Here is a 19,413-nt window from a genome sequence, read left to right as displayed (position 1 = left end):
AGAGGAAAAGTTATGTCCATGCAAAAAGCTGTCGAATCTCTTTTTAACTAACGGTTCAGATGTTTGATGTTTCATTTTTTTTTTACTGTTGCCATTTAGCGTTAGGTTATAGACTCCCCCTCGGGCTCTGATGACGTCTCGACGAAGAGTTCGCAAGATATTTCACATTCATCTCTATGAAGAGTAAACCGGGAATCTTTTGATGACGAGTTTGAAATGATAGATTTAACTGCACAGAATCAGGATGATTCTCCAAAACATCAATGAATCGGGATGATTCATTTAACATGGAATCAGGGTTATTCCACTCAAACTTCACAGAATCGTTATGATTCATTTAACATGGAATAGGGATGATTCCCTGAAACATCACTGAATCGGAATGATTCACTTAACATAGAATTAGTTCTTGAAAAGTTCATTATATGGGGTTGGATATCCCCCTGGTTTGAAGCCACTCTCGAATTCTAAAAGCCAAATTACAATATCATATCCATCCTACTGTAAAAGGAACTTTGAAAGTAAAAATTTTGAAAATGTCAGAATAGTTCGAAGGCAACTTAGGCAGCATCTGTGGAATTACTATTTTGTTTATCTTCATTACTTTTGCTAGACGACTGCACTTAATGCAACACATTTTTGAGCCACTTATTTTCCTTTTCTAAATTTGAATTTTATTTCTTAACTTCTCTTAATTCTATGAGAGTATTAAAAGGTTCACTAGAACAATCATCTGTTGTAGAACTAGAGCCTTTCAGTTTTGAAACCGTTTTCTCCCCTTCATCATCAAGATCTTATTTTTCTTCTTCCAAGCCTTTGTTGAGTTGCTCCATTTCTTCGCAGGTTTTTCAAATAGAGTTTTAGGTTTCTTCTCTAACCAATGATAACTGAGACTAATAAGATTGAATTTAGGATCTGAAGAATTTCCACATTTATTCTTTGGTTCGTCCGTTCCAGTAGCTTTGACTTTTAATGACATATTTTCAGTCATTTCCTTCTGTTGATCCATTTCTTTTTTATTCTCAAATATTATTTCTTTTTATTTAGAAAATTAAACATGCTTTCACTCTATGTTAAACTATCATAATCAATTTAACTTTATATAAAATACAATTCCTAGTTACTACATGATTGCTTTACAATAAGCGCAAGGACATTGGATTAATCCTTCACTCCTAGGGTGGCTGTTAATTTCCAGATTGTCAAAAATCAAAATTTTCCATATCACCAGAGTGGTAATTTTCTTTTTTTAACGCAGGAAGAGCTCGAAGTAAAAAATTGCGCTCCTCTTCCGGTAATAAGTTTTAAATTTTTGAGGCTTCGGTCCCACGTTGGACGCCATTTTCTTTTTTATAGCGTTGTGACCACGGCTAGCTGTAAAGTTGTTAAACAAAACTGGTAAAATTTAAAACATACAAACTTTAACATTTAACAAAAGGAATTTAATTAAACACAAACACTACATAAAGAAAGTTACATGACAAAACTAACAAGAAGTAACACAAAGAAATATTACTCAAACGAAAATAAAAGTTCATGTTCATAGTCCTCTGCCGAAACTCAAACTAAACAGTTCGAGCGTAGGTGTTTTGAATAGCGTCCGATAAGGTGGCGCTGCAGTACATGAGGCTGTTTGCTAGCGTTCGTTACATATATGTATATATATTTCTTTCAATAAAAGTAATCGTTCTTTTTCTTCCGTAAAATTCTCCATACTGGGCGAAGGTAGTTGCGATAATACGTAAGTACCGTGGTTCATTAATTAGCTACAATATATTAGTAACTAATTATCTCATCATTGTGTATTTTTATATGAAAAATATTTTTCCAAAATTGCTGAGTGTTTAAGGTTGGTACAATTGTCTCGTAAGATGACTCGTGTCTAAATATCGATTCGCAGCATATTTAGTAAGGCTCTGAAATTGTTTCGTCAAGATTGAGACACGACCACCAGCGGCCGAGCGGTAAAGTCCCTGAACACTGGTAGTTCGGTCCGAGGCTTGAATCGCACAAACAAGCTCGCTGCATGGACGTTTTTGAGGTTTTCCCCATGCTTAAGGTGTTGATACGAGTCAGTTTTCCTTAGAAAGTCCTCCAGGAAGGCATCCCTTCCTTCCGTGTAGAGTCTTAGGGCGAAACACGTAATAATAATACTATTAAAAATAATAATAATATTAAAACATATGTCAACCGTTTCAGATTTCATTTTTGTAAAAGTTTTGAAGATTTGTTAATTTTTCGTACTTTTTAATGAGCAACAGATGTGTCAATTTATTTTATTCCGTTTTACTTTCGAACAGACGTAAGAACGCAGCATCCTGTTTCTGACATTTGCAACTTAACTGCCGACGCGGGTGACTGCCGCGCCTCAGTTCTTAGATACTACTTCGACAAGTCTACCGGACAGTGCCAGGCATTTGTATATGGAGGCTGCAACGGAAATGCAAACAATTTCCGGTCAGAAAACGAATGTGAACAAACTTGCTTTAGAACAGCAGGTATTTACTGAGATTTCATACTCCATTTTTTCGCCTCATTCATACTCAAAGTTTCATGGATATGTATTGTATGTATTGTTGCTTGTGTACTGGTTCTTAACAGATTGAATGCACAAATCCGATAATAATTTAATAAAAATTTATTTTTATCAAAAGAAATATTTCAGAACTCTGTAGTGTTTTAAAAAATTGTGCAGGTGTTCACAGGATAATCCGTAATTACACTTCAAACTACTAAGAACGTTAAATACAACGCACAGCAAAGCGCATCTTAAGAGAAAGCTAAGCCGATCTCACTTTGAACTCCCAACAATAACAACAGCAGCTAACTAAACAACTGAGAGCAGATGCTCTCACTTAAATAGTTTTCAACCGGCCGCGAGACATTTCTAGTACTTTCTGCTTCTCGAAATTGCTGAAAAGCAATACGAGGGTGGAATTATGGTTACAGCTAACATAGTGGTCAATTACATTTATTCAATTTCAGTACAAAATACAGAGATACCCATTTACTCAATGTTAAATGCTCGTGCCCCTTATTCTTACATTTCCGACAGAGCATTCTCTTAAAATTTGTCTCGCGTTACATTACACAGAAAAATACAACAATTTTACCTATAATTCTACTAAAATTACCTATCTAAATACAAAATTCGTAGTAGTATTCTTAAAAAACTCGACTTTATAATAACTGATTATGTATATTATATCCATACAAACTATAAATGACAACAGAAAGACTTCGAAGTCTTTCTAAGTACTTAGATGTCTTTCTAAGTTCTATCTAACTACAAAATTCGTAGTAGTATTCTTAAAAAACTCGACTTTATAATAACTGATTATGTATATTATATCCATACAAACTATAAATGACAACAGAAAGACTTCGAAGTCTTTCTAAGTACTTAGATGTCTTTCTAAGTTTTATCTAAGTACAAAATTCGTAGTAGTATTCTTAAAAAACTCGACTTTATAATAACTGATTATGTATATTATATCCATACAAACTATAAATGACAACAGAAAGACTTCGAAGTCTTTCTAAGTACTTAGATGTCTTTCTAAGTTCTATCTAAGTACAAAATTCGTAGTAGTATTCTTAAAAAACTCGACTTTATAATAACTGATTATGCATATTATATCCATACAAACTATAAATGACAATAAAAAGACTTCTAAGTCTTTCTAAGACATCTAAGTCTTTCTAAGTAATTAGATGCCTTTCTAAGTCCTATCTAAGTACAAAATTCGTAGTAGTATTCTTAAAAAAACTCGACTTTATAATAACTGATTATGCATATTATATCCATACAAACTATAAATGACAATAGAAAGACTTCTAAGTCTTTCTAAGTAATTAGATGTCTTTCTAAGTCCTATCTAAGTACAAAATTCGTAGTAGTATTCTTTAAAAAACTCGATTTTATAATAACTGATTATGTATATTATATCCATACAAACTATAAATGACAATAGAAAGACTTCTAAGTCTTTCTAAGACATCTAAGTCTTCTAAGTACTTAGATGTCTTTCTAAGCCCTATCTAAGCACAAATTTCGTAGAAGTATTCTTAAAAACCTCGACTAAATAACTGATTATGCACATTATATCCATACAAACTATAAATGACAATAGAAAGACTTCTAAGTCTTTCTAAGTAATTAGATGTCTTTCAAAGTTCTATCTAAGTACAAAATTCGTAGTAGTATTCTTAAAAAACTTGACTTTATAATAACTGATTATGTATATTGTATCCATACAAACTATAAATGACAATAGAGAGAATTCTAAGTCTTTCTAAGACATCTAAGTCTTCTAAGTACTTAGATGTCTTTCTAAGTCCTATCTAAGCAGAAAATTCGTAGTAGTATTCTTAAAAAACTCGACTTTATAATAACCGAGTATGTATATTATATCCATACAAACTATAAATGACAACAGAAAGACTTCTAAGTCTTTCTAAGTACTTAGATGTCTTTCTAAGTCCTATCTAAGTACAAAATTCGTAGTAGTATTCTTAAAAAAAAACTCGATTTTATAATAGCTGATTATGCATATTATATCCATACAAACTATAAATGACAATAGAAAGACTTCTAAGTCTTTCTAAGACATCTAAGTCTTCTAAGTACTTAGATGTCTTTCTAAGCCCTATCTAAGCACAAATTTCGTAGTAGTATTCTTAAAAACCTCGACTAAATAACTGATTATGCACATTATATCCATACAAACTATAAATGACAATAGAAAGACTTCTAAGTCTTTCTAAGTAATTAGATGTCTTTCAAAGTTCTATCTAAGTACAAAATTCGTAGTAGTATTCTTAAAAAACTTGACTTTATAATAACTGATTATGTATATTGTATCCATACAAACTATAAATGACAATAGAGAGAATTCTAAGTCTTTCTAAGACATCTAAGTCTTCTAAGTACTTAGATGTCTTTCTAAGCCCTATCTAAGCACAAATTTCGTAGTAGTATTCTTAAAAACCTCGACTAAATAACTGATTATGCACATTATATCCATACAAACTATAAATGACAATAGAAAGACTTCTAAGTCTTTCTAAGTAATTAGATGTCTTTCAAAGTTCTATCTAAGTACAAAATTCGTAGTAGTATTCTTAAAAAACTTGACTTTATAATAACTGATTATGCATATTATATCCATACAAACTATAAATGACAATAGAAAGAATTCTAAGTCTTTCTAAGACATCTAAGTCTTCTAAGTACTTAGATGTCTTTCTAAGTCCTATCTAAGCACAAAATTCGTAGTAGTATTCTTAAAAAACTCAACTTTATAATAACTGATTATGTATATTATATCCATACAAACTATAAATGACAATAGAAAGACTTCTAAGTCTTTCTAAATAATTAGATGTCTTTCAAAGTTCTATCTAAGTACAAAATTCGTAGTAGTATTCTTAAAAAAAAACTCGATTTTATAATAACTGATTATGCATATTATATCCATACAAACTATAAATGACAATAGAAAGTCTTTAAGACATCTAAGTTTTCTAAGTACTTAGATGTCTTTCTAAGCCCTATCTAAGCACAAAATTCGTAGTAGTATTCTTAAAAAACTCGACTTTATAATAACTGATTATGTATATTATATCCATACAAACTATAAATGACAACAGAAAGACTTCTAAGTCTTTCTAAGTACTTAGATGTCTTTCTAAGTCCTATCTAAGTACAAAATTCGTAGTAGTATTCTTAAAAAACTTGACTTTATAATAACTGATTATGTATATTGTATCCATACAAACTATAAATGACAATAGAGAGAATTCTAAGTCTTTCTAAGACATCTAAGTCTTCTAAGTACTTAGATGTCTTTCTAAGTCCTATCTAAGCAGAAAATTCGTAGTAGTATTCTTAAAAAACTCGACTTTATAATAACCGAGTATGTATATTATATCCATACAAACTATAAATGACAACAGAAAGACTTCTAAGTCTTTCTAAGTACTTAGATGTCTTTCTAAGTCCTATCTAAGCACAAAATTCGTAGTAGTATTCTTAAAAAACTCAACTTTATAATAACTGATTATGTATATTATATCCATACAAACTATAAATGACAATAGAAAGACTTCTAAGTCTTTCTAAATAATTAGATGTCTTTCAAAGTTCTATCTAAGTACAAAATTCGTAGTAGTATTCTTAAAAAATACTCGATTTTATAATAGCTGATTATGCATATTATATCCATACAAACTATAAATGACAATAGAAAGTCTTTAAGACATCTAAGTTTTCTAAGTACTTAGATGTCTTTCTAAGCCCTATCTAAGCACAAAATTCGTAGTAGTATTCTTAAAAAACTCGACTTTATAATAACTGATTATGCACATTATATCCATACAAACTATAAAGGACAATAGAAAGACTTAGGCTGCTTGTAACAAATTTCTGTGCTTGCAAAATAACGGTCTATACTTAGGCATTTATAACAGCGTATAAATGCGGAAAAAGCACATTAATGGAACTTCCATAATAATGTACGTCTTACTCTTATGTGCTTGATGTATTATTCCTGGCAGTTCGGAGGCTTCCATGATGCATCAAGTATGTTCAGTGGAAGATCAGGTATTAGGTCATCCCGGTCATCTGCGGTTTTTCAAATCGAAGCGTTTTTTTTTTACTTATTACTTTGTTGCTACTGGCAAAGAGTGACGTTTGCGTAATGCGGATATTTAAATACGATCTCTTTTATTCACTTTGTATAATTCTAGCCTGTGTTGTGGCATAATTTTTGCTTCAGTGCAGTGCTAAATATGCAAAACACAAACTTTCTTTTTCGTCATACTATATTTTATTTAAAAAAAAATATGATATGGACATCACATGACTTCCTTGTACGGCCTACTAAATTGTACGCGTTTTGGGCTGCATTTCATTTTAAACTTATTTCCTGGAATTATTCTAACTTAATTAACCCAAGGCAAGTTGAAAATGACATCAAAAATTGCAAATTTTGAAGTTAAATATCTCGCTCAATTTTGTCATAAAGGAGTCAAACTTCTTCAAATTTATTATTTTATAACGAGTATAACACTTTCCCAAATATCAGTTTACGAACAGGGAAGCTACATTAAATTTCGATATTTGCCGAAATTTTTTTTTTTTTAAATTTGACATTTGACTTTGACAAAACAGGAATATCTTCTTCATTCAAAACACTTTTGCATACGGAAGTATATGACTAAGACCAACGATTGCGAAAATAAAGGTAGGGTAAAGGTCTTAAGCCGGATAACAGGGTGGTTACATATATATATATATATATATATATACATATATTTACGTTTGGCACTGCTGATTGCAATAAAAGAGAGAAATGCTCAACGTGATGTTATAGCAGTCCCATATACAAAAATTCAACGTTTTACGGCCAGTCAGTTATGACATACATACATACGTACAGACGTCACGAAAAAAATCCCTTTTGAATCTATTTAAAGAGGGCTCATACACCTTAAACCCTCATGAGCTTCGAATTATGTGACTGTTGCAAGAATTGAGATATTTTACTTATTTTATAAGTAATTACCTCCAACCTTTTACCGCTGACTACATAATATAGCTGCTTTGGAAACTAGTAACCAGAAAGTTTGTGTTGCCACAGATATTTTTGTAATTTAATCAGCTTTGTGACAAAATTTTTCATCATTTTTCCACCTTGCGCGCATGATATTTTAAAAATGGCTAATGGTACGTACTTGAAATTGGATGGAATTATTTATATGGGCACTATTTTCTAAGTGAGTCCAAAATCTGATGAATATTTTAATATTAAAAAATTTTATGCACGGAATCATTACAGTTTTTTTTAATAAAATACATTTCGTAAACTCAACTCCAAATAAAATAAAAATTCAACATGAAATTCTCAGTTTTTTTGGTTTACAGTAGTTTTCAAATATTATAAAAGCTATATATAAACTGTACAAACATACACATGCCATACAGAAAATCATGCAAATGGACTTCATTTACTTTGTACAAAGAAGTAAAAAGGGACAGAAAATGGTAGTCATACTGCTCTTTGTGCTATGTATGGAAAAAGTGCTGTTTTCTGTCCACAGTGTTCAAGGTAGTTTAAGAAGTTTAAGTATGAAAATATCAGCCGAGAAGATGTTATCCGTTCGGATGACTAGTGTCTGTAAATAAGAACGTATTAAAAGAAGCTGTCTCGAAAAATCCACATTAAACGATTCAGTACATACCAGGCATAATACACATCCGGTCAGTACAAGTCCAGTACAGCGATCATCTGACTAGATCTGGTACGATGTACAAATATCCCATACTTGCTTATGTAGGACTCTTTTCCGAAAAAAGCATAAAGAAGCTCGTTTTTCTTGAAACGGGGTAAGAACCGGGTACTAGGGTACTAATACTATTTACAAGAAAACGATTATGGGAAAGCCAAACAGAATCTCTTTTAGTAACTTCAAGAGGAGCTGCTGCATCGAAAGCGAGATTTTTGAAGAATTTTTTTCAAACTGCAATATGAAAAACTTTTCCTTCATTTGTAATTTTTAATTCTTCTGAATAGAATTATTTCTGGTTTGTTTATTAAAATCAGAATTACAGAGCATAGTATTAATGTCCATAAAACGAATTGGTTCTAAGGCAAGAGATTTTAAAAGAAGTTGAAATTTTTAAACTAGAATTAAATATCTAAGACATTACTTATTCAATGGTTTATTTTTATCGACGATAAAATGTGCTAAAATATTTTATCAATCAAAATATATGTTAAATTCATAAAGTGTAGAATATTTGCTAATGCACTGTTTCAACGAAACCAGGATAAGAGCATTTAAAATTTATTATGTTTATAAAGCTAATAATGTAAGCGAAGAACCTCACCTAATGCACTGTTTCAACGAAAACAAAATAATTAAAATTTATTATGTTTATGAAGCTAATCATTTAAGCAAAGAACTGCACCTTTTTTCTTAGCTGAACCATCAAAAGTAGACTGCAGCGCCTCGGCCGACAGTGGACATTGTTATGCCTCCTTGATAAGATACTTCTACGATCAAAATGAGGGAACTTGCAAAAATTTTACATATGGAGGATGTGGTGGTAATTCCAATAATTTCTACACGGAAGAGGAATGCAGAGAAAACTGCGAAGGTAATATTTGCTTCCCATGATTGGAAATTGATTTATTTATTAAACCCAATAATTTTTATAATGATTTATTTATGGAAGTATTTATGATTCATAAACTAGAAATTCATCAACTCATTAACTGCACTCATTTTTATTCTGATGACGAACAAACGTGACTTCTGACAAAGCACGGACTGTTTAGAAAATTTTGGTTACTTCTGAGGGAGTGAATTGTTTGAGATTAATTCTATTTATGTCCAATTATAAGAACGTAAAAATTTAATAGTACATGTTTTTTCTTTCTTATTTCATTTTTGCGCTTTTTCCTTTTTGAATAGCTACTTCTGTTTGTGAGCAAGCGAAAATGGCTGGAACATGCACAGGTGCATTTCGTCGTTACTATTTCAACAAGTTGTCTGGACAGTGTGAACTGTTCGTCTACGGTGGATGCGGAGGAAATGGGAACAATTTCTTAACCAAAGAACACTGCGAATCTTTATGTGTGGGTAAGCCTTTTTTCTGAAAGCTATCAAAAAACTGTCAGGTGGATTATGTATGCTTTTTGAAATATAAGTATAGGAAGCAGGATTCCGCATTAAAAATTATATTTCTTCACTTAAAGTTTGACGTTTTTCTTCATGACTATATTTCTTCACTTAAAGTACGAAATATGAATGTTTTTGCCATTTAAAACACTTCTGTAAATGGGAGGATATGAGAGAGGCCAGAGATTGGGACAATAAGGACACGCGTAAGGATTTTTAAGTTGGGTAAGACAATGAGCCTCCTCCTCGTAAAACACCTCCAAAAATTTAATGCTAGTAGATTAAATTAAATACCACAAATTTAGATCGAAATATAAATAGAAAAATGCCTTGTTCTTGCATCTTCCAAGTTTCTGTAAAACCGTAATTGAAACGGCTTAGATACAATAATGTTTAATCGCTCTCAAACCGCTAGCAGACATCTCAGCCAACCTCAACTGCGAGTCGAAATAAATACACTCATGTCCATAAATTAAGGATAATGCAAAATCAGGCAATGGAAGAGTTAGAAGCAAAACAAATTTGACTTATTTGTAAAGCTTATTTATTAAACAAAAGGTAAAGAGCAAAAAAAGATGCTATATGTTTGATATTATTAAAAAAATTAGCGATTTTTTCTCCCTGGAGCAAATTACAAAAAAAAACTATTTACAAAAAACCACTATTACATGGTTGGTATGATTGTTAATACATTGTATGTCTCCCAGACGATGCAATACAGTCCGTACAACGCCTAGGCATGTTGAGTATCAAATTATCGATCTGATCTTGGGGGATATTACACCACTCAAAAGGCAATGCTGTCCGAAGTTCCGGTAGACATGTAGGAGGAGGTTGACGGGCTGCAACTCGTCAGCCAAGCATGTCTCACACGTGCTATACTGGATTCAAGTCCGGTGAGAATGCTGGCCAATCCATATGGGTGATATCCTCAGATTGAAGGCATTCGCTTACGATTTTTGCACGGTGAGGACGGGCGTTGTCATCCATAAACACAAATTGTACGCCCATGGCGCCCCGAAACAAACGTACATGTTGTTCCAGAATGACGTCCCGATAGATTTGCTTTGTCAATGTTCCAATATGAACATGCAGGTCAGTTCTGAACCCAGAATAATTCCACCCCAAACGAGCACTCCTGCACCACCGTAACGGTGTCGTTCAATGATGTTTTCTTGGTGGTAACGGGTACCTGGAGCTCTCCATATGAAAGTCCGGCGAGAATCAGACTGCAAGCTAAACCTGGACTCGTCGGAAAACATAACACAAGCCCACTGTTACGGTATCTACAATGCATGCTCTCTACTCCAGGCTAACCGCAGGCGACAGTGCTGAAGAGAGCTGACGAGACAGGTCTGAGGCTGTGCTCCGCCTGTTTCTTTTGGCAGTAACTGCTAAATACCGGTCCTCATTCGGCGTTGTAACTCTAGGGCGACCTGTGCTATAACGTCTACTCACATTACCATTATATTGGAATCGTTGCCAAAGCCTGGAGATGACACTCTGGGCAATTACAAGTTCGTCTGATACTTCCAGTTGGGTACGCCCACATTCCAGACGGCCGATAATTCTACCACGTAAAAAATCATCCAAATGCGTCCTTTGTGTCATAACTATTCGGTTATTGCACTGAAATGCTTGTAAAGCGCCTGCGAACAATTTTACTTCTTCGCCTGTATTCCTTATGTATCACTCTCTTACACTCTCGTCATTGTGAGGTACCATCGGTGTCATCTGGTTACTTCCTGAAATTTGCATAAAATTCTTGAAGATGTGTGTAGTGATTTTACAGGTGATATATTTATTTTAGAGTTCGATTTCCGCGTGACTCCGAATTATCCTTAATTTATGGACATGAGTGTATTTCCAAGAATCTTCGTTTCCAGCATAGCTGATTAGTTGATTTACAGGAAGGTAACTTCTTTAGCGAAGATCTAAGCCAGAAAAAGCTGCAAGCGAAACATTTTTTCCAGCATCGAAAATGTTCTAGGTACACATTCCCAACACTTGCCTGAACCCAACTACTTCGGCTCGAAACCTTCCGTTACAAAATGCGGGAGAAATCCGTTTTTCCAAAACGTTTCCTACAATGCCGTCTAATGTATGATAACTCAATTAGCACATTAATACACCAACTGCGGAAAGCTAAGCACTTCGGGTGCGTCACAGCGACATCTATTTCAAACAGTAAAATATGTCTTATACAAGGACCAATATAATAATTCTGATGATATAGTTGCTGCTTTAAAATAGGCACTTTAAGGTCGTAGCTAACCTCCCATTATTTAAGACCATATCATATGTCTCCATCACCCCACAGAAGATTTTAGTAAATTAGATGACTGGACCTCTTTTTCGTGACAGTCATTATCATGGTTATGAAGAATGATTTGGAGAGAAAATGGCTTTGAAGTGTCTATTCTAAAGCAATAGACTGTAATAATGTGTACTATTAAACTTATGTCAAATTAAAGTGTAGTGTTAATGCAAGAGTGTTACAAGTGTGGAAACACACATCAAGAGCTTTTATTTTCTAAATGGTTAAGAACGACACCAGGAGTAAAATTTACATTTTGCTTATGGCGGTGTGCGAAACCAAGAAAAGAGCCGCGTGGAATATTAATTTTTGATCCTTTTTTAAACAGATATCTCTGTCTGTGAGCAAGAGAAAGTTATTGGTCCATGTCGAGCTGCATTCCAGAGATTCTTTTTCAATAAAGAGACCAGAACATGTAAGCCGTTCATCTATGGGGGCTGCCGAGGGAATGGCAACAACTTTTTGACTCAAAACGACTGCGAATCTGCTTGTGTTGGTACGATCTTTATCATTTACGCCCCAGTTTTTGTACACCATGTTATTTCTAAGTCAGTTGTTTCATTTTTCGGGCTTTTTGGCAAAAATAGACACTTAGCGAAAAAAGGAAAAAAGAAAGCAAGAAATTTCTAAGCAGAAAATATCTGAATGCTTTCACATTTTATATTCCGCCCAAAGGGACGTTTTTAACGTTTTGTCTGTACCTGTATTTATTAAATATCAAGTTTTTCGCAATTAACACATAAAATTCAATTCAACAGCAGCATACCTTTAGAATTTCCGATACACAGTCTCGTGCATTGGAGATAGAAAAGGTTTTTTTTTTTTTTTTTTTTTTTTTTTTTTTTTTTTTTTTTTCCACTACAGTGTTGCCATTGCTCCCTTTGGAAATCGCTGAGTTTCTTAATGAAAAACTCATATATGTTATACAAAATATGAAACAGATAATAAAACAAATTCCAAATTCGGGCTTCCAGGTGCCCATAATCGGGTGAAAACGTACGTTATTCAAAATTTGATGGCTCCATGTACCATTGTTTTATCACAATGCGAGAAACATACATACATTTATGTAGACTCTTCATTATTTAATTTCTATAAATATAATACAGGTCTCTAATTTATATAGATTATAAACAGGTCTCTAATTATAAATAATAATACAGGTATAATAAATATAATACAGGTCTCTAATTAATTAATGTATTTCAACTAATGCACCCATTATGGAAAATTCTGGTTCTAGACAAATTGCCATTATGAGTATGAAGAAATATTATATAAATATATGGAAAGATGTGTGGAAAAGTTCAACAAGGAAAAATAATTTGTTGATTAATATTGAAATTACAGATAAAGTTTTAATCTATGATGACATTGGTATGAATCAGATTATCACCGAACATGGTAGGTTTCCTCATTATTTAAAGAGATTTCATGTACAAGATAATGATCTATGTCCAAATTGTAATGTTTTGGGTGATGCCAAATACTTCGTGGTGGATTGCCAATTGACTGATTTTATTAGACGGCGTTTTAGTGATATACATCTTGATTTATTGAATTTTGATTTTAAACATTTGAAATATGCAAGAGAATTGATGGCCTTTATTAATGGCAATAGACATGCGATTGGGGTTTTTAACTAAGTTCGTTTTATTTTCAATGTGTTTATTTTAGGATGTCTTTTCCGTCGTGTTTTGATGATATGTGTGACTGTATGTCATATTTTCGTTGTGTGTTTTATGTGTGTTTCCTTCCTTATTTTATGTTATCGTTTTTACTAATAGGGTTTTCTTGATTTTTTTGGTTTTCTTCTTTCCTGTTGTGTCGTTAATCCAGCCATTTAAAAAAAAATTATATGGTTGTATGGCAACCTAGGGATGTATAATTATTATTTTCTTTAGTTGATTATACTAACATTTTTAGTTACTCGGAATACCGGGCTTGGTTTCTTGGAGCTTTGAATTTTAAGTAAAATGCTAAAGTTGCTTCGTGTATAATATCTTGGATTAGTTGTTCTTTTTTTTATTAATCTGGCGTTTTAACTTTTCTTGGAGGACTCTCCGGGTAGCTGGCTGCCTTCGCTTGTGGCGTGAATGGGACGCCCCTTTTTGGACCATAAGATCACTTTGTGATCAGGCGGGTTAGGGCGTTCTAGCAAAAACAAAAAACAGGTCTCTAATATTTGGTGGCAACAATTTAAAAAGTGATTCGTCGCTTATAGTGAATCAACGCAAAATGCCAAAACGAAATTAATAGCGCTTCTGGGAAAATTGCCCCTTTAGGCTAAAAACAAACCTTTTATCTTCAGCGCACGAGACTGTGTATCGGAAATTCTAAAGATATGTGCTCTTTTTAAATATCTTTGTTATTGCTGTTGAAGTGAATTTTATGGTTTAAGTGCGAAAATTGATATTTAATAAATAAATATAATACACAAAGCGTTAAAAAACGCACCTTTGGGCGTAATTTAAAATCTGAAAGCTTACAGGTTTTTTACTTTTTTTATTAAACTTTTCTTCGACACATAAATATACGTATGTTTATAAGTAAATAATTATAAACGCCTTTTATTTCATACTAAAGCAAACACTTAACCCTTTGCTGCTCAGTGTTCCACTACATGGAATTGTAGTGATTGAACTGAATCGCTTTGAAACGCTTCTAAAATTGAATCGCTTCTGAAACCGTTAAATTCAACCGTAAATGGATAAAAATGCCTTTATAATATACTTCAAACTTCTCTTTTTAAATAGTAGATGACAGCATATCACAAGGAGACCCAGAATTTTCATTTATGATGTGTTATTAAAATCTACTTATTTTCTAGTAATTTTCTATAGTATTTTTTATATATTTTTTTACATTTTTTACATTTTTTTCATACATTTTTTTACATTTTTTTTTACATTTTTACATTTTTTTATTTTTTTACAAAAAGCATTCGCAGAATCATTAAATTAAACGGGGTGTTGAATTAGCGGGAACACTGCGCCTTTAGCGATCTCATGCTATTACGCATCAGAAGATCTGTCTTAGGAGAAAACATCTGTTGTATATGTTTTCTATTTACGTTGTTTTGGGGGAATGAATTCAAACGAAGCAGTCTTGAGGGGTGAGGTGTGGTTTGTGCTATGAAAGCCCTAATATGGGCTGGGCATCTTGAAATTTTTGTGAGTAGTTTTTAGGCGGGAATTTTATCAGTAGCTGGAGTCATCTTTACTTAGGGGAGTTCCACGAATTATTTTACTATCGCTTTTTAGTCTCATTCCCGTTTATTTACAATAGTTTTGTAGATATTTTTTGTGTATGTATATCTTATATCTTATTTTTCTTTCTTGTTAATATTAATTGCAGTTAATTTTTTATTATTAATTTTCCATAAATGGCAGGAAAACTCTTTCCGAAGAGGAAAGTTTTTTTCCTCTTTTATCTTTCTTTTTACTTGGAATTCTAAGCATACTGTTGCACGGAACAGAAGACGCACAAAACAAGTTTTTTGTTCAAAACCTGCAAAGTTGGTTTGTGCTTCTATCAAAAAGATGTCACATGCTTTGAAAATTTCACGAAGCTATGAATTCGAAAAATTTGTAAATATTTTTGTATATAGGACTTGTGTATATACATGTATTTATCTCATTTATCCATATATATTCAAGAAAGTTGTGTATATCCAGAAAACCATGTATTCAACTGTAATACAGTGTTTTTCATTACTATACATAAGCTTCTACTCATTTCCGTGCTTCACTGCAATGCTCGCTTAGTCGCACTTTTAAGAGCTCTGGTGGTGCGGTGTTCCACCTCATGGAACACCCACAGAATTGAAACAGTAAGTACAATTTTTACAAAATTTTATCTGTATACTCCTTTAGACCTAGATAGACTGCATACAACTTTTCATGTTGAAATACTGACTTTAAAGTGTAGTGCACCACAAAGGGAGTTCTTACAAAGTTTGCAGCCTCAGAGAAATAGTACTAGAAATTATCTTCATCGCAGGTTGTAAATGCTCAGTCGATCATATTTGGTGGCAATAATTTAGAAAGTGATACAACGCATTAAATGTTTCGACGTGAAACGGCGTTTCGAGACCACTATCCCATTCGGGACTAACTTTCCTGTAGCGGCTAATAATTTTCAAAATGATACAAAAATTTAATTCTTAAAACTAACGAAATAAATGAGCGAAAGTTTACCTAGAGAAAAGTCATGTCCTATTCGGGATTGGTTCGCTTCGAAAATACCGGTTTCACTGATGCGTTTTTGAAGGAGAAAAATACGATTGTTGTGGTTAATTTAACTCTTAAGGGAAAATAACGAGAAAGAAAAAGAAGCCAAAACAAAAATTAAAAAATTTATTGCAGCGAAACAATTTCACTTTCAGATGTCTGCCTAAAGATCTGAAACAGGAATGAGGCCGTTAGTTCTCAATTTATTGAAGAATTTAACTTATTTTAATTTGATAACCGAATGCTTCTTTTAAGTGATCTAATCCTTATATATATACTTGTTGGTGTATCCAGAGCTTTAGCATCCGGGTTGATTCCCGAATTCTAGGCTCCAGATACACAAAATACTAAAGAAAATGGAGTATAAAAAATAAATTAAAACCTCGTGTTTGTTTTTAAAACAAAACTTTTAATATAATTCATGAAAACTATATTTTAGTTGTTTTCCCATTCGCAAAACCGTCGATAAGCCTGAAGAGATTTGCTTCATTGCTTCAGTTGCTGTTTAACAGACAGTATCGAAAGAATCCTTAAATGCAACATACTAATTTGTAAGTCTTAAGTACTTATTAGTCCAAAGGGATTTGAATCCCGAAGGACTATTAGTTTCGTTTTGGCATTTTGCGTCGGACTCATAAATGTCGGTTCACTTTTCAAACTGTTGCCACAAAATGTTAGAGTCCTGCATTATATTTGAAGAAATTAAATAATGAAAAATCTGCATAAATGTATGTATATTTCTCGTATTGTGATAAAACAACGGTACATAGAGTCATCGAATTTTGAATAACGTAATCCTCCAACGAATATGAGCATGTGGAAGACCAAATTTGAAATTTGAAATTTGTTTTATGATCGATTTCCTATCTTTTAAAATTTTGACGAATTTTTGATTAACAAACTCAAGGATTTCAAAGCGAGCAATGGCAACGTTGTGCAGAAAAAACATTTTTATCTCCAGCGCGTGAGTCTCTGTATCGGAAATTCTAAAGATATGCTCGTTTTAAAACTATTTTGCGATATTGCTGTTGCACTGGATCTTATGGTTTAGTGCTGTTGCACTGGATCTTATGGTTTAAGTGCGAGGAACATGATATTTAATAAAGAAAGGTAACACACAAAATGTTAAAAAACGCCCCTTTGGACGTAATTTAAAATCTGAAACATTTCAGATTTTTTTTTATTTAATTATTTTTATTTAGTAACCTTTTCTGACAATTAGCAACACTTTTATTGATAGGAAAACTCGTAGTAGTATTACAATATTTCAAGCTTTGTTCTGGAGACCGTCTTTTAGAATAAACTGCAAAAGTTCATAAGAACAGAGAAATATTTTTCTGTTAAGTAGGAATTCTTTCTTATTAATATCTTCGTCATCCTAATCCAGTTGGTATTCGTATTTTTGTTTCAAAAGTTTCAATACGTTAAAGAAAGATTTACCAATGTATGCAGCTGTTGAATTTTCATAATGACTTCTTTGAATGCTCAAAATGTTTTCTCATAGCTTAAAACCAGTTTTTTTATTCACATTTTAATTCTGCATTGCAATTTAGAATCCTGTTACTAACCCTGTTACCTACCTCGGCAATCCATATGACTAAGCCGTATAAAATAATGCTTCGCCGGGAAAGTTCCATATTCTCCTACAATGTCTCCGAATTTCAGGAGTAGAAATAACTATACAGGTTGTCTTTTTAAACTTATTTAAAAACTTAACATGAGCTTTCTTGGTTAATTTAAAATATTAACATTACAGCATTATTATAATAGGCAATAAGAGTATTTTCTCTCTCCTTCCAGCATGTCTTCATGGTGTAACGATAGCACACTCCGTGCATATTCCTGATATCCAGGCTTGAGTCCATGTGAGGGCACTTCACATTTTTTACTTATCCTGCTTCAATATAACATAATGACTTCACAAAGAGAAAGACAACAGCTTTCATGACTCTCGACAACAGCTTTCTTGACTCTCGACAAGAGCTTTCATGACTCTCGACAACAGCTTTCATGACTCTCGACAACAGCTTTCTTGACTTTTGACAACAGCTTTCATGACTCTCGACAACACCTTTCATGACTCTCGACAACAGCTTTCATGACTCTCGACAACAGCTTTCTTGACTTTCGACAACAGCTTTCTTGACTCTCGACAACAGCTTTCTTGACTTTCGACAACAGCTTTCTTGACTCTCGACAACAGCTTTCATGACTCTCGACAAGAGCTTTCATGACTCTCGACAACAGCTTGCATGACTCTCGACAACAGCTTTCATGACTCTCGACAACAGCTTTCTTGACTTTCTCACTCTTCGGCATATCGCAGACAATAGCCTCGTTTCTACTCTTACAAGATGAGTCTCAGATATTCCGCTAGAGGGGGTATTTTCTTTATCCCTTTCATCGGCCCCAAGGTGGATACTGGGGTTCGTTCCCAAGAGAACAGGAAATTCTGTAAGGACAAACACGCATATTGTTATACCCCTCTCATCTTTGGCTACATCACTTTATAAATTAAACAACAAGTGAGTTTTTAAATTTTCGTTTTAATTCTAAAACTTGTGAAGAACTTCAAACAGAAAACTAAATTTAGCCTTTTAACTATGCAACAGAACTCCAATTATCTGAGCTAATCTGGACCGGGGCTAAATCGGGTAAGCAAAACTCGAATAACACGAATTGATACAAGGAAAATTTCAATAATAGAGTCTTACTGTACACACTCTAGGGAATTTGCTAACATTTAAAATCCATGCAGATACAGAGAGATGTAAAATACATGCGCATTCAAATGTACAATTATGTACATAGTAGTAAACGCGACACTAACTATAATCTTGAAAACGCGTACCTGTAATACAAATGAGGTGCTGGACAGCTTACATAACATATCACATATTCTTTTAAAAAATCGTTCTGTTTCATTGTGCTGCCTCGTTTTCTTGCCGCCGTATAGCGTAAACGTCACAGCAACGTAACGCGCTGGTGATGTACCGTCTTGCTATTTAGCATAGAGCAACGGCTTTCAAGCATATTCAAACCAATTGTGCGACTGGTCTTGGTTTGGCCTATTCTCATGTCTTCGGCGTAAAACGTTTACTGTGCGTGACTAAATTTACAATGATTTCATCTGATAGTTCAAAATGTTCATCATTTTGCATTCAACCATTAACATCT

The 19,413-nt window shown here is 33.1% G+C and overlaps 1 protein-coding gene across 2 annotated transcripts in view; it reads left to right on the top strand.

Annotated features, from left to right (window-relative positions):
- The window catches only part of LOC118194879 (actinia tenebrosa protease inhibitors-like), a 34,468-nt gene that overhangs the window by 10,819 nt on the left and 4,236 nt on the right, over nt 1–19,413 (top strand). Inside the window, exons 3-6 of one of the 2 annotated variants that reach the window (XM_035366088.2) lie at nt 2,301–2,498; nt 8,987–9,163; nt 9,481–9,648; nt 12,333–12,500. In XM_035366088.2, the coding sequence (XP_035221979.1) occupies nt 2,301–2,498; nt 8,987–9,163; nt 9,481–9,648; nt 12,333–12,500 (711 nt within the window). The remainder of the gene's footprint in view (nt 1–2,300; nt 2,499–8,986; nt 9,164–9,480; nt 9,649–12,332; nt 12,501–19,413) is intronic. The other variant, XM_035366089.2, reaches the window with a different exon arrangement.

The sequence above is a fragment of the Stegodyphus dumicola genome, chromosome 4, assembly GCF_044657685.1.
Source record: "Stegodyphus dumicola isolate Sdum_Otavi_A_Nest chromosome 4, ASM4465768v1".
NCBI lineage: Eukaryota > Metazoa > Arthropoda > Arachnida > Araneae > Eresidae > Stegodyphus > Stegodyphus dumicola.
This window is presented reverse-complemented; position numbering and strand designations above follow the sequence as displayed.